Here is a 23,641-nt window from a genome sequence, read left to right on the forward strand (position 1 = left end):
TTTGGTCTCCCCAAACAACATCTGTAAACGGCATATACCACATTGTCCAGCTTGTTTCTCTGTCTTGTCTTTGGGATGAACCAGTTTTTGTCTTAGGGTATTTCCAGGTTTGAATCTGGTGCTTGTTAAAGATCCTCCCAAATTTTTCCGAAACCCCTGCAAAGTATGGCATGGTGATGTTCCCCCTCCTGTTGTCCTCCCTCTCTGCGGGCCTCTTTTTGTTGGTTTTTAAAAAGACCCATCTGGGATAACCACAGGTCTTGAGGGCTGTCCTAATGTGTCCCTGTCCCTTGTCTTTCCTCTGTTGGTGGTGGGAATGATGTCTGCCCACTACTGTAGGGTTCTGATTACTCCTAATTTGTGCTCCAGTGAGTCAAAACTGAGATACTGGTCAGTGTGGGTTTCCTGTACACCTCGATGTTGAGTTGCTTGTCCTCAGTGATGTGAACCGCACAGTCCAGGAAAGCAACGTTGTTGTTTTTCATCTTCTCTGGTGAACTTGATGTTCCTGTCCACCACGTTGATTTGAACGGTAAATTTATTGACCTCCTGTATGTACCTTAATTTGACCCAAGTGTCGTCCACATATCGGAATCAGTGACTTAGTGCTTGGCTCTCTACTTCCTCCATGTCAAGATTTGCCGCTATTTATCATAAAGTAAGAAGTTTTCAGGTAGATTTGGCATGAGACCAAGTAACATTTCAGTCAAAAGAGTAAGACATTGGTCATGATAAAAGTGTTAGTTATATTTATTAATTTGTAAGGTTTGATCGGATGCATGCAGTTTTATTATTTATTTTATTATTGTAAATGCCTGTTGCTTACTGCTGCGTCACTCACAGGCACCGGAAAAGAAGAGAATTGACATTTCAAAAAATCCTGCCACCAGATTGCCATCATTGTCCAATCATACATCCTAAAAACCGGTACTATGTGAACAATGTCCTACAAGCTGGTCCTCTGACAGGCAAAACAGTGAAGCAACATGTCTTACTAGTGAATGGATTTATGCCAGAAGGAGCTGCTTGTTTTGGAAATGGGATAGGATAGTACTTTATTCATTTTCGAAAAAAAAAAAAAAAAAAAAAGCTCAACCGACGCAGTAGAAAGGTACAGAGAATAGTTCTTCCATGTTTCTGTGAACACCAAGATGCAAGATGCGGGGTGGGTGGGGTCCTTCATGATGCAGAAGGCCCGTTTCCACGGATATCTGTGTGAGCGTGTTTTGATGGGTATAGTGTGGTTGACCTTTGTGTTATTATTGCAGTATGGCTGTATCTTATTTATACAACACAACTCATTATAGTAATGTCCTAGTCAAATTATGGAGACTAAAGTCACGATTTCGGTGTGGAGGTGTTACATCCCTCTTTCACCTATGGGTGGTGTAGCTTCCAGTTTGTTTGTTTTTTGTTGCTCTGCCTGTGTTCTGTCTCATTATTGTTGTCAGGTGTTTCCTGTGTGTGGGGGTGGAGCTACCTGGCAGGCTGCAGGCCTTTTATTTGAAGCTGGGTGTCCTCCATGCTTACTAGACCTCACCAATGTTTGCTGTTTGTGGTTATCTGTTTCTCATATCAGCCAGTTCTCAACTTTTCCCTGTCATTGCACCTACATTAAAAGTTCCAAACTTCAGACCAACACTTCTATTCTTCGTCTTTTCTCTTTTTCTCCTAACCAAACGCCCTCCTCTTCTTCTTTGTCTTTGACCAACAGTAGCCCAATTTCCATCAGTGCCCTGTTGGTCAACAGCACTGTTGGCGGTCGTTGTTAACCCGGGCCTCGACCGATCCGGTATGAAAACAATTTTAGTGATTCACTTATTAGCAGTGTTGGCTAAAAGTTTTACGTCGGATGCCCTTCCTGACGCAACCCTCGCCATTTAGCCGGGCTTACATACACACACATATATGCTGTATAACATGAATTATGATGAAGCAGTAAACAGTAAACACAAAATAAATTTTCCTGACCATGTGTTTAAGGCTTTTATTGCTTGCGAAGTGTATGACCCCAGTGAGATTTATATTCAGATCTTGATCACAGCTAGGTCAGGACAGAATACGTGTCTTGTAGCCATAGTTGAGTTCAGCTCCTCCACTGAAGAGGAGGTCGATGCCTGTGCAGAATGTTGCATCAACTGCAAGAAACAAGATAGCCCGTCCACATTCTTCCTCTGTCCCCATTCGACCAAAGAGCTGTTAAAAACAAAAACAAACCAGAATTGTTTTAATCAACGTTGGGGGGCACTAGGAAGGGGCAAATGTAAAACAGATCAACTGATCAATACAGGAAAAAAAAAAGAGCCATAGCTGTGGCACGTGAAAACTCGCTCCACTTGTTAGCAGTGATCTACAACGTGAAGAACACATGGAACCCATGACTATCTCTCTGGATGGCTTCCAGTTTGGTCTGTCTGTCAATGAAGTGGTTTACATGTCCAACGCCCATGACCTCATCACCTTCCTGGTCGAGGCTAGTTCATTTGGCCCTAGACTACACTAACCAGGTGATCACACCATCTGATGTATCCCATGTCAAAGTTTACCCACAAAAATGTAACCACGCCTGCACTAGAACAATTGGGTCATACAGCCCACCAATCTGGCTCAGTAGAACATGACCAGTCGGTGGATCTGGTGTCTTTACTTCCACTTCTTCTTCACTGAAGTCAATTTCAGTTCATCAGCTCATCTTCTTCCTTCTAGAGCAGTTGACGAAAAGAGCTTATCCTCTTGCACTAGGTAGCCAAACCCCAGAGCTTTGTTTTCTTCCACCCCTAGCTGGTTAGGCAACACATCAGAGTCATTGGCTTGTACTCTTCCCCCACCCCACCTCCCACTTTGACTAGATCGCACCCAGATCCTGTTTTCAATCTCCTCTAATCTCCTCTTATCTCCTCTAACCCCCTAGGATCTCGTCTAGGCACTGCGGGTCATTGTAGACTTAAGGAGATTATTGACATAGTAGTCTTCCTCGATGACTCGTCTCTCCTCCTCCATGTCAGGGGTGGTGAGTCACTCCACAGAAACCTGGCTTCTATTCCAGACGAGGCATACTGGCGTAGTCACTCAGCAGGTGTTTGGTGCAGTTAGGTACAGTGCCCCTAATTGCCCAAAACATCCTTGGTGAGCTTAGCAGCAGCTATCCTGCTATGCTAGGGCTTATTGTTTCTCTTTTATCTATATGACTTTGGAGCCGCATCTCAAATTCCTTTTCCACTGTTATGGTCAGATGATAAAAAAAATATAGAAACTCTTATTAAACAGGGATACACAAATGTGTGTGTAGGTTCACAGTCATCCAGGTCATCACAGTCTCATGAATTGGTCTCATTTAGGACTATTTCTACATAGGTTCCTTCGTGGGCTGCTTTTCAGTTTTCAGGAATGTTGCTTCCACAGCTTTCGGTTGTTGTGAAGAGAAGCCGATGTGTCCATGCATGCCGCCATTATTGTCATAGATATAGATATAGATATGTCAAAAATGAATTGTAGACAGAGGTCTGCATCTGTTTTAGGGCTTATTGTTTCTCTTTTATCTACATGACTTTGGAGCCGCATCTCAAATTCCTTTTCCACTGTTATGGTCAGATGATAAAAAAATATAGAAACTCTTGTTAAACAGGGATACACAAATGTCTGAGTAGGTTCACAATCATCCAGGTCATTCAATCCAAAAATTTACATTACATTGAGGGCAACTAGACAGAGTAGTTTTTTGGGTATTCTTGATGTTTCTCACGAAAAGGTGTGATTCTTGTGAGATTACCAGGGAACCAAGGTGACCTTACTAAAGAAACCTGAGATGAGTACCTGTCTGAAGAGCTTGTGGTGAGGCAATTGAGTTATTTAAGGAGTATGCTCATCTGGGTAGCATCAAGTTCCACAGAAGCCTCACACACACTCCAGCTGGGGGTGTAAGCCCTGGAGAATCACTTTTTCTGATGAGTTGAAACATCTTCAAAAAAAAAAAAAAAAAAAAAAAAAAGGTTTTCGCCATGTGCCCCGCGTTGAAATTTTTGTAATCAAAAATCGATGCAATTTTATCGTATGGTTTCAAACAAAGAAGTTATAATTCAACGTGTAAAAGTCACATTTTATTTTGTTTGTAGTAGAGAAAGAAATTGACCCCTAAAATTAAAAATGGTTGAGTGTTTGATGCTGTTCTCTTATGAGGTGCAAAGGTGCACTTCTCCAAATTGAGTTTTAGGTTGTATACAGAGGCACTAGATATTGTATATGTACATTCCTGTGCCTACAGTTCTTCTATTGGCCAGTTCAGCCTCACAGTTACATGACAAGGTCTTGTTGTTCATAACTCTTACAAATCAGCTTTTTTTTTTTTTGCGACCTTTAACACATAATTCTTTTTCAAAAACATACTTCATGCGCCTGTTGCTTACCACAACCCCGACTGACTTCCTGACATCTGTTCATCGGTTCCCAATTTCTCCTAACCATTTAATGGAACAACTGTCGTGCCTCCCCTTATACTGTACCTTTTGCCCTTTTGCCATGTGCACCGTCAGCTCATCAAATAAACAACTCAATTCATTAGACGATACAGAATTAAAATTTGTTGTAATTTATCTCTTGAAGATACAATTGAATTTGTTCACTAAATAACTTTAGCTTAGTTTGCCAGAAAATTTGATCAACACACTGTCCATACCAATATCAACTCTTATCTAATCGCAAAACAAATCCAAGTTTCCTCATCATGAAAATAAGCATGACTTTTAGATAAAATGACCTCTGATCACCTAACACGACATACTTAGTATGTACATGTGATTACAGTGCTTCCATTGGTCTAGTTTTTTGACAAGTGATCTTACTATGTAAGTCTTTTATCACTCCATCTTTTGCTCATATTGAAGTTAGTTCATCTCAACACAAATCTTGACTTTTTGGAACTGCCTCGTTTTGAACACGTCAATATTTTCTGCAGTTTGTCATCTTAAAATAATCAAAAAAGCACTTTATTAAAAGAATAAGAGTCAAAAGATTTGTTTTCTAATACATTGTAAAAATGTTTTGGTAGAGCAGCTAATGTTACATTTTATTTGAAGACATGTTCAAATTAATGTCTTTTAAACTTCATTAGAGACCCCCCCCCCAGCAACCATGGTAGTATCAACCAGGTATTAGCCAAAAATGTGCCAAAGTAACTTCTAAAAAAAAAGGCTCCTCTGTGCATCTGTAGGGTGCGTGAACTTACCTGACAATTTTGTCCATTTTTAATGGCAGCTGCAGCATCTGCCGTCTGCCCTGCTAACTCCTCCCACAGAGGTGTCATCACGTTCCCTGGTGAGATGCTGTAACACCCCGCACAAGAGTTTCATCAGTATACACGCAAAAAGACAATACATTTAAAATGTACAGACAGAAGTAAGTATTTTGATTTTGTCTTGAACAATGTGCTGTATTTCATTTACACATTTAAGGTTTCTCACCAGTTGACTCTAACATTGTATTGGCTTTCATCTACAGCCATTGCCTTCGTCATGGAGATAATTGCCCCCTTGTACAAAAGACAATACATCACATCATACGCCATACACAAGGCCTAATTGACAATCAGACCATCAATCTTGCCTCGTAATTGTACTCACCTTAGTGGCAACATAGCTCACAGCATCAATCTGCCCAATTGTAGCCACCAGACTGGAAACATTGATGATATTCCCCTGGCACTTTCTCAGGTGTGGCAAAGCATACTGAAGAATACACAAGACCTTTGTTTAAATCAGATCAGTCCTAAATTCAGTGAGCACATTTGTACTATAGAAGCAGATCATGGTTACAATGTTCTAAATATTCATAAAGGTTTAGATCATTACATTGCATTACATTTTTATGCATACAATTTACAAAAAATATTACTTTAGAAGCCAAGAAGTAGCTGACAACGTTCAGGTTCAACAAATCCCGAAATTCCTCTGCTGTGGTCTGGTCAATAGGTTTATGAGGTGGGTCTAAAATAAAGAGAATACAAAGTGGATGAAAGATGAAACAGAATGGCGTAAGGATGTAAGATGAATGTTGTCATTGCTTCTGCCTGAACACCCTAGAGGGCACTCTAGGCTAATGCATCAGTTTCTGCTACTCCTGTACCTCTGTAGATTTACATGTTCGTTATTTTCACACTGACAGCCGCTAGAGGGCACTAGTGCAACTTGTATTTTAGGGCGATTTATGTGTTTTTTGTCTTCTTCATTATGCATTTTTAGGCTGATGCGACCTTCCTGTACAAAATCTATGGAAATAAAAAAAAAAAATTGTAATTGGACATAAGTTGATCCACCACTACTTTCATTGGCAAATTTAACTTTGTTACATTTTGTTTTTGGTTTACCTGTGTCTTTGACCAAAAAAAGTCACACAAAATAGAAAGAAAAATATGTATATATGTACAGTATATATATATATATATATGGTATTTTACTGACAGAAGTTTTCAAAGAAGGAAAAAAGTATTTAGCAGTAGAAACTCACGCCACCCTGCATTGTTCACAAGGCAGTCAATACGTCCATGACGTTCTACTGTGAAGTTGATCAGTCTCTGCAGAACAAACCATACATACACATTAAACAAGGAACAGTAATATATACAGTATATAATATTACTTACTTTCTTAAGAAACAATTAACCTTGCAGTATATATACATATCAAAGCACAGAAATCCATGTTGTTGATTCTTAACCTAATATGCAATAAGACATCTGGCTTGCTTTTGAAATAATCCCGGCTACTTTCAGCTACTCCTAGGATAATGTTTGTTTTTATGGCAAACATGTTATTGCTTTGTTACTTATTGGAGGTGGCCAAGCGTCCGTTTCTTGAAGCGGAAGCCGGAGAGGTCCAACTCTGACTTTCCTGTTGAGTTAAGTTGTGGGGCAGTGGTGGCTTAGTGGTTAAGGAAGTGAACTTGGGTCCGGAAGGCTCCAAGAGTCCAGCAGACAAGGTGCTCTGAGCATGGCAATGTCCCCACACACACCGCTCCCCACTGTTCACTTTGGTTCACTTTCACTTTCACTTTCACAAATTAGTTCATTTGAAGAAAAGAAAAAAAGTCATGGAAGAAATCCTTTTGAATGCCTATAACAATTTCGCTACCCTGTTAAATAAAAAGGACTTACACCGTTACAGCCACCAAAGAAAGGGAAAAGGCTTCGCAACAAATGACAGTGAGTGACTGAGTGCGTACCGATGAGAAAGTGATTCATCCTCGTTAATTGCAGAACTGTTTAGTGTACAAAAATATTAATACATATATCTCTGTGATTTCTCTCACCCCACACCTGCCCATTTTTAAATGTCAATCCAGGTGTAACCCAACAGGGATGTAAAGGACGTGGCAACAAATTAAGACCAAATACAAGTACAAACAAATATAGTACAAACAGGGAAGCCTAACTTCTGCACCACACACAGGGAGGCTCTGCTGGTTCTGCTTAAGGTCACTGACTGACCGACTGACCAATGGCAGAGGGCATTCCTCACAACCGGCAACCCTCCCCACCCCCCTCCCACAACACGAGTGCTTATGTATGAAGTGAGTGATGCATATTAATGACAATAATTTGTCCAGCGTTGGCTCAGTGACAGCTACTCATGCTATTGCCATCACAATCTATTAGAGACAATAGATTTGTATGATCAGCTTCCTAGACGTTAGTTGTCTCTTTATATGTCTGAATAATACTGCAGTGGCCTGTGTACTACTAGGAAAATGTCATTCAAATTACACAAGGCGGTTTCTGTGTGAAATTATAATTTAACTACTAATTTAAATACTCTTTGTATTTATTCAAAAGTCTCTTTGCTGACGTGTTGCAGTAGTGATGTACCAATGTCAAACATACGCTCACTTCACAGAGCACTGCTGGAATTGTGCGTTTCAGTGCAACGGCCAATGCTTTTTCCGCATCACCGATAATATGAGTTCTTCTTTTTCCTTTTAACAGAATTCATTCTAACTCTTGGGATTATTTTAGAAGTTCTAAAATGGGCAACATGGGTAACACAAAGTGTTCAAGACGAGTTATAAAGTAACCTTTTGTATGTTCACAGCATTTGACCTTTACAGACTTGTTTTCAAACCAGCATAATCTGCTGAGGCACATGTTTTCCAATCAGCTTGTTATAAAAGTAGAGCAAAGAACAGAAAGATAAAAAAAGAGAGAGAGTACACACATAAAACAGTCAATGGTAAGCAGATAAAAGCCTCATCACCCGCTAAGGCAGAGGTTCCCAAAGAGGAGGGTGCACCCCCTATGAGTGGTCCAGTGCCATTGCAGATAGGGTAAGGATAGAATGAATCAGCATACTGGCGGTCCAGTGCCAGTAGATGGGGTAAGGATAGAATGAATCAGCATACTGTTTAATGCTGTGTCAAAAAAGGATTAGTTAAAGGCAGTGTAAAAGGGGCGGGCATTAATTTTTATTTTATTACTGTTATTTTTTTATTATTCTGGCTCTCATTTTTGCTGTCGCCTGTTCAATCTGTTAGAGCAGCAGTAGCAGCCCCACACTCAGTGGACCCCCCGGCCCTGCCCAGACACAAACTTTCACCCTTTAAACCTGTCCTTTTTATGCTGGCATTGCCAACTTTGGTCAGTGTGTAAAAACAGTTCTATTTCAAAAGAATGAAATAAACAGGTTTTTAAAACTAAATTCACATATCATTGTTTTTGTTTAAGTCTTTTAAGTCAGCCTTGGACGAGAAGTGAAACAGGAACATGAGGTCCAACTGGCTTGTCCGCATCTTACCTCGATGTTGTCTTCTTTGGACATGTCACATGAGACAAATGTGCAACTGCCAGGTCCTTCTTTGTTTAGCTCTGCCTCAAGAGTCTCGCCATCTGCACCTGTAGAAATGGTAGAGAGCCAAAAGCCAAATTAGGCTTCAGTGTTTGAGTCACATTCAACAATCTACAATCGTGTTAATATAAACATCAACACAACGAATAACCATAATTAAAACTGGATTTTAAAATTGATTTTTAAATACAGGACTAAAACAATGTTAACAGGTGTAGGTAACAGTTTACAAAAAAAGAAAAAAGTAGAATAGTAGAAAATGTAAGATTAAAACAAACTACCCATTAAATAGAAACATAAACATATAATACATTTAAAGTCAAAGACAAAAAATGATTATTGACCTCATTAAAAAAAAGATAATTTATTGACCCTCTTTTTTAAAAGGAAAAATAAAAGAAATGAAATCTATACAACTCACGTCCTCTGGCGCAAAACACCACCTTGGCTCCATTTTGCACTAAAATAAATGACATTTACATAATTAAAGACCTGAACTCATGTTAAGGGCAAAACTATAATTTTATAGACATTTTATAAAATATAAAAACATTTAAAAAAAATCTCTTCCTCTCCTACCAAACACTCGAACGGTGCCTTTGCCAATGCCTTTCGATCCTCCAGTTACTATGGCCACTTTGTCCAAATACCGCAGCGACATTTTTACGGTAACAGCTTCGTGGGTCTCACGGAACTTAACTGTATCTTTACCGAGACAGAGTAAACTTTTTGTTCTTCTTCATCGTATTGCACAGCTGCTAGACAACTGTAAAATCTGCGAACACCGCCACCTAGTCTGCTGGAAAACGTTCCCACCCTTTTGCAATTTGCACACTCGATTAGTGACGTAGTCGTGTGCGAACGAGACGGCTCAAGGAGCCGATTCTTTGTTGCGAACGAGAGGAGTCGATTCCAGTCGGGAACGGGGACTGAGGCTCCTGTCCTGCTCTGCTGATAGTCTCTTAAGGCGGGATGTTATTTTAGGCACACCATCTGGCCAAGGATAGACTCGAATCATACTGCAGCCGCTGTTATCTCCCCCCACCTCTCTTCGGTTTGTTTTTTTTTTGTTTAAGCCACAAATGTCTCTAAGTCGGCACTGAGGAGGAAGGGTCTATTATAGACTCTGTACCCTTCCTCCTTAGGTAGGGGTGTCAAACATACCAAAATCGGCCCACTAAGGGGTTCAATCCGGTCTCCCTGATGAATTTTGAAAGATTTGAAGGGAGCACTGTTTTCATCAGAAAAGAAGAGGCAAAACTCTGGTACTAAAATACCTATGACTTAAAGCTTTTTGTATTTGTGGAAATACTTGTTTAAAGAGTAAAGTTGTCTTTACACTTGTCTAAGTGTTATATAAAATGTTTTGTTAGCTATGAAGATTTTCTAATATACTTGTACTGTATAAAATGTTTTATTAGCTATGAAGATTTTCTTGTACTTCTTTGCTTGAAAATAGGTAACTATTAGATATGCATGAACACGCCATGTGGTGCGTGAACACCACATGGCTGTAAGGCAACCATTAGATATGCACCGATGTATCTGACGAACACGGGTATCGGCTGATGTTTGCCTCGTTAACTGATATTGTAAATACATTTATTCAAATATTAACGATGACTTGTGACTTGTTTTTTGTTGACCATATCGTAGTTTTTAAATCCGAACAACACGATCTTTGGTATCGTTTTCTCTAACCCGCGCACTGTTCGACAGCTCTTTCTCATTGGTTGTCCCGCAATTTGATTGGCTCGATATTATCGCGTCAAATCCAACGACAGTTAACAAAGCAGACCACCAATGGTGAAATATAAATATATACGATGATCCCTCTCCTATTGCCGTAGTTGCGTTCCAAGACCCACCGCGAAAAGGGAAAATCCGACGAGGCGAGGGCGAGATATATTGGATTATATTACTTACATATATATTTACCCTTTACAAACCTCACCCACAGTGTTATCAACCCTCTCTAAACTGTATTACCCACACAATTATATGCACAGTATAGTTGTAGAATGGAAATAAAAGACATACATTTGGATGGACCGTATATGAAAGCCGGGCAAAACTGTCTTTTAGTTTATTTTTTTGCTAATTCTTAAACAGTTTTTAGGTTAGAAAATGTTTTTTTTTACCCAAATATAATGAATCTGTGATGTACTGAGGGAGCAATAGGAGATATAGAGAGGGACCACTGTAATTATAGGGACAGAGAAAAACGGAACATATGCCGTCCTGTATGGTAGCGGCCCCCAATTTTTTTGAACCAAGGACTGGTCGGCCAGTATCAGCCTTCACTGCGGACTCGTAATAACAAGCCATTGTTGACGGATCATTATATTTTAAAAAAAAAAGAGAGACTTTATTCTGTTAGTAATGACGTCTGAATGACCTATTGTTTTGAAGCATTGTCAGATTATCTTTGGAAAGTAAAAGTACAGGGATATGACTGGATTATTTTTGAATGAAGTAGTTTAGTAAAACTGAAGTAAATTTTTTCACTGTGTCCTGCTGTGGTCCGGTACTAATGACCTACGGATCGGGATTTGGGGGACCCTCCCGTACAGTACAAAACATAGACATAGACATCTAGCCCAAAACTGGAAAGTTGACAACCCTAGCTGCAGGTGTGTCAGTGGTGATAGTGTTACTATCATATGAGTACATGAGGTGCGCAACCACGTAAAACGGTTGACATGGTTGTCATGACATAAAAATAAAGAAGCTAGTTAGATGTTTCAAAATCTCCCCAATACTAATATGCCAAATGAAGAAAACATAATAATGAATGTTCAGGAGTCTCAAAATCCGATCCCAAGTCAATTCTGAAGTCCCTCACACCGCAGCAAATCCTCAAGTTTAAAACATAATCTTAACCATCACGTCTGATGCTCAGTTTGCTTCACCACTTATCAAATCAGTTATGAGGCACTGGTAAATATAGTTGAGGACAATGACAACGAACCAAAATCCAGATGCTGTCATCTACTGATCAGCTATCATCATATTCTTAACATTTTGCCATATTTATACTTCCATCATTTGGATTACTCGCAAAAGAGGAGGGGTGAAACTTGGGTTTATTCATCCGCAGCTACCCTGCAGTCATTCTGATTAAAACATATTAGCTACTCTTCTCTGTAAACAAACTGATGTACAGAGGATTCCTGTTTAAAGACACTAAATGTTGTGGCACCTACTATACCTACCAGAGGTGGGGCCAAGTCATTGCTTTGCAAGTCACAAGCAAGTCTCAAGTCCTTGCACTCAAGTCCGAATCAAGTCTCAAGTCAAAATAGGTAAAGTCCAAGTCGAATCCAAGTCAAGACTGAAAAGTGTCAAATCCTAAGTCCTGCCGTTTCTGTTTCCTTTCGAGTCCTTCCACTCAATGCCACTCGTTTTTTGTTGACCATATCGAAGAGGACACATACTGTATACATATTGTTTATTTCATACATTTTTACTCTGTTTTGTTCAGAGTAGCTGACCTGAAAAGAGAGTCAGTATTGCAGGAACAGAGGAGGTTGCTGTTATGAGTGGGCAGACCGGAACCAAAAGTAGCACTCATGTGACTGGGATCAGGTACAGTTTTCTTTAATCACAAAGTCTAATACTCAAAACAGGATATGGATATCAGAACAGGCAGGAAATGCAACAAAACTGAACTGAGTAATTAACTCAGGAAACAGGACAGACAGGAACAGGATTGAAGGAAACCCCCATATACAGTGGTGGCTTAGTGGTTAAGGAAGCAGACTTGGGTCCGGAAGGTTGCAGGTTCGAATCCACCAGCCGCCATGTCAAATGGCATTTGGTCAAATGTGACTGGGGCTCATATTGTTAATAATAAAATCGTATCATAAACAAAACAAAAAACGATGATTTGTAGCATATCGTGAGTTGACAGTATCATAACACCCCAGAGCAATGCCTGTAAATCGTGTCTGTATTGGTCAAAAATGTTTTATCATCAAACACAATTTGTTTGTTTACTGCTCCTCCTCATTTGGATCAATGCTCTCAAACACTGCTGAGGTCTTCTGAGCCACTGGGTTGTAGAGTAAGGCTTCAATCTCTCCCCCACCGTTGCTGCTTCTTTGAAAGTGGATTTCTAACATGTCTTGCAGGGTCTCTTGGGCCATAACAGGAGGGATTCCAGTCAAAAGAATTGTCCGAGGACACTGAACCATCTTGGCCTAGAGGGGATGACATCATGACAAATAATCGCTGACAAAAATGGTCTGACTTTTTTTTGTGGGGTGTTACAGTAGGAGGAGGGGATAAGGAGTTGACAGTGTACTCTATGTTCTAATGAACAGTAGAATGATATTCATACATACATCTATTGTCTGCTAATAATTCTAATATCATATATATACATATATACATACATACATATATAGATATATACACAGGTGGAAAGTAACAAACTGCATTTACAGTAATTGAGTCTTTTTTTTTTGAGTAATTTTTCATTTTTTGAGGAGTGTCAAAAACTGAGTAAAACATTTAATGCGGGGAAAAACAATCTGCGTTAACTGAAAAATAAACCACTGACTGACAGTGAGCAAGACAGCGGGACAAAGTGACCACTAAGCGTAAGAGAAGGACTGGCAGGAGGACTCGATTTAGACAATAGAAAGAGGCTGTCTGTTTTCCCTTTCCTGTCTTGTTTCCGAGCTGGAGTTAGTGCGATCACATTCACCTGTGTCTCTGTTCATTAGTCTCACTCGTTTCACCTGGTGCCCTTGGTATATATTCCTCTCTCCCTCACCCTTGTTTTTCATGGGATCATTGTAGCTGTTCGTAAGCAGTCTTTTCAGTTCGTGTTCTGTGGTTTTTAGTAATTCAGGTAAAGAAGAAAGTCCATGATGATTGGAGAAGAGCATGCCTGTGTTCAATGTTTTATGTTATAAGTTTGGAACTCTGAATGTAGGTACAATTACAGGGAAAAGTAGAGAACTGGCTGATGTGATGGAGAGAAGAAGAGTAGACATTTTGTGTGTGCAGGAAACCAGGTGGAAGGGCAGCAAGGCTAGAAACACTTTAGGAGGTGCCAAGGGAGGAATTGTGTTTTTTTATGAGGAAATCAGGAGTGGCAGAGAAGTATGTTAGTTTGGTGCAGGACATGTATGAAAATAGTACAACAGTAGTTAGGTGTGCTGTGGGAAGGACACAGGACTTCAAGGTGGAGGTGGGACTACATCAAGGATCGGCCCTGAGCCCCTTCTTGTTTGCTTTGGTGATGGACAGATTGACAGATGAGGTTGTTTGCAGATGGCATTGTGATCTGTAGTTAGAGTCGGCAGCAGCTAGAAGAGAACCTAGAGAGGTTGAGGTTTGCACTAGAAAGAAGAGGAATGAAGGTCAGTCGCAGCAAGACAGAGTACGTGAAGGTGCGGGAGGAAAGGTACTTAGGATCAACTGTTCAGAGCAGAGGAGACTGTGGAAGAGAGGTGAAGAATAGAGTGCAGGCAGGATGGAACAGCTGGAGAAAAGTGTCAGGAGTGATCTGTGACAGAAGAGTGTCAGCTAAGGTGAAGGGAAAGGTTTACAGGACGGTGGTGAGACCAGCCATGATGTATGGTTTAGAGACAGTAGCAATAGGCAGAAGACAGGAGGCGGAGCTGGAGGTGACAGAGTTAAAGATGCTAAGATTCTCTTTAGGAGTGACAAGAATGGACAGGGTCAGGAATGAGGTCATTAGAGGGACAACACAGACAGGAAGGTTTGGAGAAAAAGCTAGAGAAGCCAGATTGAGATGGTTTGGACATGTGCAGAGGAGGGACAGTGGATACATTGGTAGAAGAATGTTAGAGATGGAGCTACCAGGTAGGAGAAAGAGAGGAAGGCCAAAGAGGAGATATATGGATGCAGTGAGGGAGGACATGCAGGTAGTTGGAGTCAGAGTAGAAGATACAGAGAACAGGGAGAGATGGAAATCAATGATCGGCTGGGGCAACCCCTGAAAAAAAAAAAGGGTATATTTTAATACTTGATCAACAAAAGCTCAGCTCTGCTTTTCCCACTCAACATTACATATCGTTAAGTTTATATTCACAATAAAAATGACAAAAAAAAATTTAACTGATTTCAACTGATTTTTACCTGAAAGTCGGAAAGTCCTCCATTCATAAAATGAGTCACTCTTATTCTGTGCACCTTATTGTTGTTCAGCTTTAGATCGTGGTACTCGGCCTCTATCAAACCTCCAGCAACTGCCAATACAGACAGTTTAGGATTAGTGGATGAACAGAAAATGGATTCTACCTTTTAAAGTATAATTTCCTTTATAGCCTACAAATTATTATATTTTAAAGATTAAAGACTTAAATACATTTAAGACAACTAAGTTTAGAAAGTATTCTACAGACATTAATGATATCAATTAAAATAAAAAATTGCTACTGACTGTTTGGATTAACAAACGTGAGAACCACAGTCCCAGAATCGGCCAGAAATTCGCAGCTCTCCACCTCCCCGCCTCCACGTCTACTACTGTGGAAGTGGATGTTCAGCTTGTCGAGAAGAGTCTCAGTGTTCATTTCAGGCAGATTGGATATTAATATGCGTCTGGGACAAACCGCAGTGTCAATCTGCAAAGGGAACATTTAGATTTGGTTCAGTTTTATTGATTTATTTTATAAATATATTCATAAAGCCTATTTTAATAGTTAAATCCCTACATTCATAGCTCCTGGTGGACAACAGCGGTCTTGCAAGAGCATCTTTTGTTTCCAAATGCATGGAAATACATCAATTATGCATCATTTTTGAAAGTAAAAGCAAAACAAAACACCGCCCCAAGTTATAACTTCTTGAGCTACCGGCAGCATTAAGTCACTAGGTATGATTTGCAATAATGAATGACTGCAGGAAAACAGAACTAGGTGTGGAGTTGTGGCATCAGTCTATCTATCTATATGAATACAGTTACCTCCACCAATGAGGGCAGCAGCAAGTGAACAGCACGTGCCTCCAAGGTAATAAAGCATTCTTTCTCAAGAACCACCTGGTGCTGCTTCAGTTTCAGAATGTTCCCAGCCACTGGTGATGGAAAGACACATGGTCTGTGATTAAAAGTATTTCACATCAAGTGTTTTGTATCAGACACTTGTGAAACACAGATCTAGAATCAATGTTTGACATGAATGCAGGGATACTGGTCATTTGAAACACTTGTTTAACTGACGATAACATTTCTGACATTAGTTTTACTTTGGCAGCGACTCAACGCACGGGAGGCAAAGACGACCTCACATAGCGCTTCTTCTTTCTTCTTTTCCTTTCAGCTCTGTCGAATCATTGTTTTCCATCTCTCCCTGTTCTCTGCATCTACTACTCTGACTCTCCAACTATCTGCATGTCCTCCCTCACTGCATCCATAAATCTCCTCTTTGTCTCCCCCCTCTTAGCTCCACCTCTAACATTCTTCTACCAATGTATCTACCACTGTCCCTCCACTGCACCATGTCCAAACCATCTCAATCTGGCTTCTCTAGCTTTTTCTCCAAACCTTCCTGTCTGTGTTGTCCCTCTAATGACCTCATTCCTGATCCTGTCCATTCTTGTCACTCCTAAAGAGAACCTTAGCATCTTTAACTCTGCCATCTCCAGCTCCGCCTCCTTTCTTCTGCCTATTGCTACTGTATCTAAACCATACATCATGGCTGGTCTCACAATACCACCTCCGTGATTCGACAGACGGTTGAGCTCATTATGACAGGGTTAACAATGGAGTATTGCAAAATATAAGATGATTATTAAAACATATACATGATTTCCCATAACTAGAACACAACCAATAACTATATACTGTATATTTTCACACATCTATAATCATGACAGAACCCACTAAAATTTTGAGCAATGATAACGACAAACAGATAATCACTCACCCACTACACCGAACGAAGTTTTTCCTGTCGCAAGATGTAGCGCAAAAGAAGACCTCTCGCATGCGCGGTTCTACTGGGACACTTTATGCTGCCGGACTAGGAAGTGCAGTGGCGCGGGTGTGAGTATGTGTGTTTTGTATTTTGAATAGCTCACTGTCCGCAGTGATGTTGAAATAAAATCGGTTGTGTCGAGGATATACTATGTTGTGACTGTTTGTGTACGTGGGTTTAACTTTAAGCGGGTTAGCGTGTTGCATATGTGTGTGTATATCCGCAGTGTATTGTGGGTAGTGTAGTAATGTGCACCTTAGGCGCCAACTCTGTTCAGAACATTGGTCTCGGGGGAACGGAAAACTGTTTAAAAGTGCCCATACTTTTACAATGCAAAATAGACATGTTCAGCACAACTTGCTTAAATAAGTAATATTTAAATGGTGGAGAAAGATCATTAAGGTGAACCGGACCAGTCAAGTGTAAATTTGGTGGTTGGCACTGTGTTAAAGTGAGTACCTGGGGCAGAGATTTATAAACTCAAGGTCTATTTAACAAGTTTTTGTTTTTTTACATTACACAAAAAAAAAATCTTACCCACTTCCTTCTCAAACGTGATCAGTGCTGTACCTTCTTCCATTGGATAAATAATATGTGGTTTAACGTCAAACTTTTTCTCTTCTTTGGCTACGTTGTTTGTCTTTTTTCCGGTAAAAACTACCCTTTTCTCTGGCAAGCAGGAGAAGGCCTGAAGACATAATAAAAAAATATCATGAACCAATTCTGAAGAAAAAAAAATACAGTACATTACATACTGATAGTCTAACACACAAGAGCCTGGTGTTTCAGATGGTCATTTATATTCTTCTCCTCCTGAAAGGCCTTCTCAACATTCTTGATTTCCTCCATCAGCGCCAACTCCTCTTCCTTTAGCAAATTCGATTTTAACTATAAGAGAAGCATTGAAAGAGTTAATTCAATAAATGATTATGCCTTCCCAATAATAAAAACTCAAAACAAAAAAAAAAGTTAGTTATAAAAACTTGATGATAAAGTAGATTAGCAGTAGCTTAAAAATGGCCAAACTGTCGGCCATTTTTTCAAAATTAGCTCAGACACTAAAGTGGCTTGGAGATTTTTTTTACTATAATTTTGCTAAAGAACAATTCAAGTTAGCAGACACTAAAACATGGCAAAGAACAGATGCTAGTTCAAATAGATCACATTCGAAACAAATGGTAAAATAGCCATAAATATACCAGAGAGCTAAATGTTAGCCAAAAGCAAATTCAAAACATTATATGAATATTAGTCAAAATGTTGTCCACCTTGCTAGACTTAGTTAAATAATTAGTAGATATTTGCCCGATTAAATTATAAATTGAACCAGAAATGGCTAAAGTGAGTACCAAATAAAATCAACAGTTTAATGCATCCAACAAAACTGGTAAACGATAAATAAATGAAGACTTGCAGTTATCAAGAAAAGAGGTTACAGTAACAAAAGGCTAAAAAAACAAACAATTGGGAAATTGTTGCCAAGGCATGTTGTATACTTTAAAAAAAAAAAAAAAAAAAAAGCCTTGCCAATTCCTTATCGAGCTGCTCCTTGTACATTTCCTGGTTCTCCTCCACAGTCTGGGCAAGTTTAAGGGAGCGCTTTTTACACTTTTGAATAATCTCCTCATTATCCTTTTTGGTGTTATTCAGCTCTGTATTTTCTTGGATCAGATTGTCATACTTTGCCTGTGGAGAAAAAATTATAACTTTCACTGCTGGGGTCAAGGAACAATATCGGTCATTATTAGAGATATTATATATTATTATTAGAGATAAAAGTCAATATATCAATATTGACTTTTTTTCCTGATATTCTGATACTCTCCAGCACTAAATTTCCAATTCCGATACCTACAGATATATGCTTCCTTCCTTTTTCCAAAACTAATTTTGAATGGAGAAATGAAATCAACTCGACCGAGTTTGCTAATCCGATTAGGTTGAAAACAGTATCTCTATCAGACTCCGACAAAAGTTAATTTTGGTAATATTTGAGTTTGATTCACTAGCCAACATGCTCTACACCACAGGCTCCCAAAGTGAGTGGCACACCCCTGGGGGGGAGGTGGGCAGGGAAAGGAGGTGGGCGCAGTGCCATTGCGCAGGGGCCACGGATGGAACGTAATGCAGCATATTGTCCAATGCTGTAAATGTTTAACAAGAGACTGGCAAAAAACTGATTGTTGAAGGCATGTTAAAATTAATATCTGATAATATTGCAAAGAACGCATATACACACACTATACATATGCAGTAGAACCTCGGTTGTCGAAAAACCTCCCTTTTCGAACAATTCAGTTCACAAACACATTTTTTACCAAAGTTGCCCCGGTTGTTGTACCATAACTCGGTTGCCAACAATATCAGGCGGGCAGCAAGTGATCACTGAGTGGCTGAGCGTGTTGCATCAGTCTTGCCTCAGCCAACGCTCAGGATATTCTAAATTGATGAACTATTGACCTTCAGATAAATTCATTATTTATTTTGACCTAATGCTTACAAATGCTGAGATGTAACTCTGACTGTAAAAACAATGAAAGCATACAAGTTTGGTTGCACTGGGATAAAAAGACAAAACAAAACACATGTTCAAACTTTACAGGAAATAAACTTGTTAAAATGACATTTTATAAGGTACTGCCTTGCTAGTGGCAATGCTGCAGGTAATGTTGCTTTACAGTAACTCAATAAAGATTCTTAATGGTGGCAAACCGATTACTTATTAAAATTATTAATCAAATTGGACTTTTTTTTCAGCTGGCAAATTTGTTAGATATTATTTTGCAATCCTAATTGTACGCACCTTGATATTTTTGATTGATGTCAGGACTTCCTCCAACATGTTGTGTTCCTGCTGCGGTTTTTCCATCTCAAGGGAGGAATCCATCTCAAGTGTTTGGCTGTAGAAGGTATCTATAACAGGCCCAACAATAATTAATAAAACGTTTAAAAATGAAGTTAGTCAAAATAAGTGTATTTAAACCAATGACAAAAGCAGCCAAAACTAGGGATGTCCGATAATATCGGCCGACTCATTATTAGCCTGATATTAGCATATTTTTTAATATATGTAAAAAAAAACTCATATTAGGCCGCAGTGTGAACCACGAAAAGTCCTTTAGAAATTGAATTCCGCTCCGACGTCTGGGAACTACACGATCTCAACTTCATAATACCGAGTTACGTTATACTTTCCGCAAAAAGTTCGTCGCAAAATATCCTGCCCGTTTTTTGTATCGATGCATTTTATAAAGAACTAGCGTCTTCGGGGCGCAATAAGATTTTGGTGCGCGAGCGGTGGCACGGTTCGACACGTGATCGTGCTACACCAATCGAGTAGCTGATTGATGTCAACACTTCCGTGATTGTTGAAGGCATGTTAAAATTAATATCTGATAATATTGCAAAGAACGCATATACACACACTATACATATGCAGTAGAACCTCGGTTGTCGAAAAACCTCCCTTTTCGAACAATTCAGTTCACAAACACATTTTTTACCAAAGTTGCCCCGGTTGTTGTACCATAACTCGGTTGCCAACAATATCAGGCGGGCAGCAAGTGATCACTGAGTGGCTGAGCGTGTTGCATCAGTCTTGCCTCAGCCAACGCTCAGGATATTCTAAATTGATGAACTATTGACCTTCAGATAAATTCATTATTTATTTTGACCTAATGCTTACAAATGCTGAGATGTAACTCTGACTGTAAAAACAATGAAAGCATACAAGTTTGGTTGCACTGGGATAAAAAGACAAAACAAAACACATGTTCAAACTTTACAGGAAATAAACTTGTTAAAATGACATTTTATAAGGTACTGCCTTGCTAGTGGCAATGCTGCAGGTAATGTTGCTTGACAGTAACTCTAAGATTAACTAAGATTCTTAATGGTGGCAAACCGATTACTTATTAAAATTATTAATCAAATTGGACTTTTTTTTCAGCTGGCAAATTTGTTAGATATTATTTTGCAATCCTAATTGTACGCACCTTGATATTTTTGATTGATGTCAGGACTTCCTCCAACATGTTGTGTTCCTGCTGCGGTTTTTCCATCTCAAGGGAGGAATCCATCTCAAGTGTTTGGCTGTAGAAGGTATCTATAACAGGCCCAACAATAATTAATAAAACGTTTAAAAATGAAGTTAGTCAAAATAAGTGTATTTAAACCAATGACAAAAGCAGCCAAAACTAGGGATGTCCGATAATATCGGCCGACTCATTATTAGCCTGATATTAGCATATTTTTTAATATATGTAAAAAAAAACTCATATTAGGCCGCAGTGTGAACCACGAAAAGTCCTTTAGAAATTGAATTCCGCTCCGACGTCTGGGAACTACACGATCTCAACTTCATAATACCGAGTTACGTTATACTTTCCGCAAAAAGTTCGTCGCAAAATATCCTGCCCGTTTTTTGTATCGATGCATTTTATAAAGAACTAGCGTCTTCGGGGCGCAATAAGATTTTGGTGAGCGAGCGGTGGCACGGTTCGACACGTGATCGTGCTACACCAATCGAGTAGCTGATTGATGTCAACACTTCCGGCAACACGGCTTCTTCCGTGGTTCTACATAACGTTACCGGTAGAGAGGAATTCTCCCAAAAGTCTTCTAAAGTGGGCCAAATGGATTCTAAATAGTGCTTTATACATAGCCGTATGCACGAAGAACAATGAGGCAAATAGACGATAAGATGAACTTTGCATGTTAAGTCATTTTGATCAATAAAAGGACCATTTGTTTATTCATTCGTTCATTTATTCGGTCCTAACTAAACACAACACCGATAAATCACAAAAAAAACTTTATTAAAACATATATACTGTACATACAGTGTGTACAATATATAAAACAATACAAAACAGCGTAAGAAAATTAATGGTAATATTAACCATGCAACCATTGCAAAATAACGCTGAGGCTACACATGAAATGTTAGACAATTCTGGCGAGGCTGATGATGCCATACAGAAAGCCTTGTGCCTAGCCACATTGACATTTTCAGCAGCCAGCTGATCATACAGGTGGCATACATATTTGCAAAGTAGTGCAAGTGTTGAGTGGTCCGAGTTAAAGTTAGCGCCCAGATTTTTAAAACCCTTAAGGTACTCTTCCCGCTCTACGTTAAGTAGAACCACGGAGGAAGCCGTGTCGCCGGAAGTGTTGACATCAGCTATTCGATTGGTGCAGCACGATCACGTGTCGAACCGTGCCACCGCTCACGCACCAAAATCTTATTGCGCCCCGCAGACGCTAGTTCTTTATAAAATACATCGATATAAAAAACGGGCAGGATAATCGGGTTTACCTTATGGCCTATATACCGCAATGCCTGGGCTTTTGCCAAATTATGTGCTCTAAAAATAGTGCCAGCGACAGACCAGTAAGATGTCTCAGTGCTTTGAAGAACTTTTATTGAAACACATTTGCAGTAACTCATTCTAAATTTCTTTATTGCTTTCAACACAGCTTCTCCAAAACGCCTTTTCCGCCTTTCACACTCCTTTCTCTTTTCCTCATACGTACACTTGCTCTCACCACGCCTCCTCACACCCTCCCCCATACCTGTAACTGTTTACTCCTTCATAATGTAGCGGGAGCAGAGGTAGCTTTTATTTTTTTAATCAGAAAGCGGTCTATTAACTAATTAGCTCACACATAATCTACACTGTTGTCGGCTACAGCGGACGCCAAACCGCTTGGAGCACAGCTTCAACAGTACTAACCGAACCAACTTGCACAAGGAACAGAACACACTGCGCATGTGCGCTACATCATGGTGCGTTCAAGGCACCCAAAAAACGTAGAACATTATACCAGAACATAAACATTTATTCCCCAACCGTCACAATAACATATTTACACAGAACATTATCAACGCTAAACAAGCCCAGTGCTGGTGCCAGCAATTCTTAGTGTTTTGTACAGATTTTTTTTAAGTGTTTGGACAATATCGGATATCCGTAGCTAAAACCCAACAGAAGAGCCAGAAGAAATGTGAGCCAGAAGAAAACATTCAACTATTTAAAAAATCATAAATAGAGTTTTGATTTTCAAGTATAGCTTTACAGTACTTATTTTTTCAAAAGTTAGGTCAAATATTATTTGTTCATTATTAATAGTATAATCAGAAAAAAACTAAAGGTTGGTGGGACTTAATATTCCTGACAGAATGATTTGTATTTTGTTGAACAATTTGTTCAAAACAAAATTTTAAAAAGAGTGACGATGTACTGTTTTTATTTTATGCCCACAAACTTAATGTAGAAGAATACAATTTTAAAAGCAATGAAAGAGATATATTGATTATTATTATTGATTAATTGGATACCATATTAACAATATCAATGGTACAATAAATAATGCTTTTATCGTTAATGCCATCTATAATAAACACTACTGTTTTGTTATGAAAGTTGTTATATTACAGTCGTTGCAGCCGTATTGTTGATATAGAATTCATAAGTGAAGACACACAAAACCGAAAACATTCAGACCCTCCTTTATCTGAACGCGTCAACATGTGACTCAGATCGAATTAATGGTAAACTTCAGAAAAGTAAATGTACACACATATTGGATTAAACTAAACAGTTTTTTTCAGTATCTTGTATCGTATTTTATGAACACTTACTTCTTACCTCTGCCGATAAGTGCCACCGTTCTTTCTGTTTCTGTTTCTCAGCTGCAGGAAGTGGTAAACGTGTAGTGTGTTTTTGCTACCACTAGGCGGTATTAATGTGCAGATGCAGGTATGCACGGCGTCCATTGAAACACAGGGGAAAGCAATTTCTCTTTTCAAGGAGCCACACGAGAAACGAAAGCTGTGTTGATAGAGGCGAACCATCT

At 39.3% G+C, this 23,641-nt stretch overlaps 2 protein-coding genes across 4 annotated transcripts; both read right to left on the minus strand.

Moving 5' to 3' along the window:
- Window positions 1-1,961: 1,961 nt before the first annotated feature.
- hsd17b14 (hydroxysteroid (17-beta) dehydrogenase 14) lies at window positions 1,962-9,625 on the minus strand. The gene is made up of 9 exons (XM_008329181.3): window positions 9,408-9,625; window positions 9,250-9,288; window positions 8,778-8,875; window positions 6,499-6,565; window positions 5,887-5,978; window positions 5,616-5,720; window positions 5,457-5,524; window positions 5,222-5,318; window positions 1,962-2,196 (listed from the first exon to the last, which is right to left on the minus strand). The coding sequence occupies exons 1-9, from the start codon at window positions 9,487-9,489 to the stop codon at window positions 2,050-2,052; spliced, it is 795 nt and encodes a 264-aa protein (XP_008327403.1). The 5' UTR covers window positions 9,490-9,625; the 3' UTR covers window positions 1,962-2,049.
- A 2,637-nt stretch (window positions 9,626-12,262) lies between these two features.
- On the minus strand, window positions 12,263-19,825 carry ifi35 (interferon-induced protein 35). Of its 3 annotated transcripts, none has more exons than XM_008329183.3 (8): window positions 19,587-19,809; window positions 18,311-18,469; window positions 17,555-17,671; window positions 17,321-17,471; window positions 15,772-15,881; window positions 15,247-15,430; window positions 14,943-15,052; window positions 12,263-13,030 (listed from the first exon to the last, which is right to left on the minus strand). In XM_008329183.3, exons 1-8 carry the CDS (start codon window positions 19,668-19,670, stop codon window positions 12,824-12,826), a joined length of 1,122 nt encoding a protein of 373 aa, XP_008327405.1. In that variant the 5' UTR covers window positions 19,671-19,809; the 3' UTR covers window positions 12,263-12,823. The 3 variants fall into 3 exon arrangements, with proteins under 3 accessions (XP_008327405.1, XP_024920470.1, XP_024920471.1); XM_025064702.1 differs by lacking the exon at window positions 12,263-13,030 and adding an exon at window positions 13,081-13,725 and having other exon boundaries at window positions 19,587-19,825; XM_025064703.1 differs by lacking the exon at window positions 12,263-13,030 and adding an exon at window positions 13,081-13,674 and having other exon boundaries at window positions 19,587-19,822.
- Between the last annotated feature and the right edge of the window lie 3,816 nt (window positions 19,826-23,641).

This window comes from Cynoglossus semilaevis, chromosome 17 (assembly GCF_000523025.1).
Source record: "Cynoglossus semilaevis isolate Cse_v1.0 chromosome 17, Cse_v1.0, whole genome shotgun sequence".
Lineage (NCBI taxonomy): Eukaryota > Metazoa > Chordata > Actinopteri > Pleuronectiformes > Cynoglossidae > Cynoglossus > Cynoglossus semilaevis.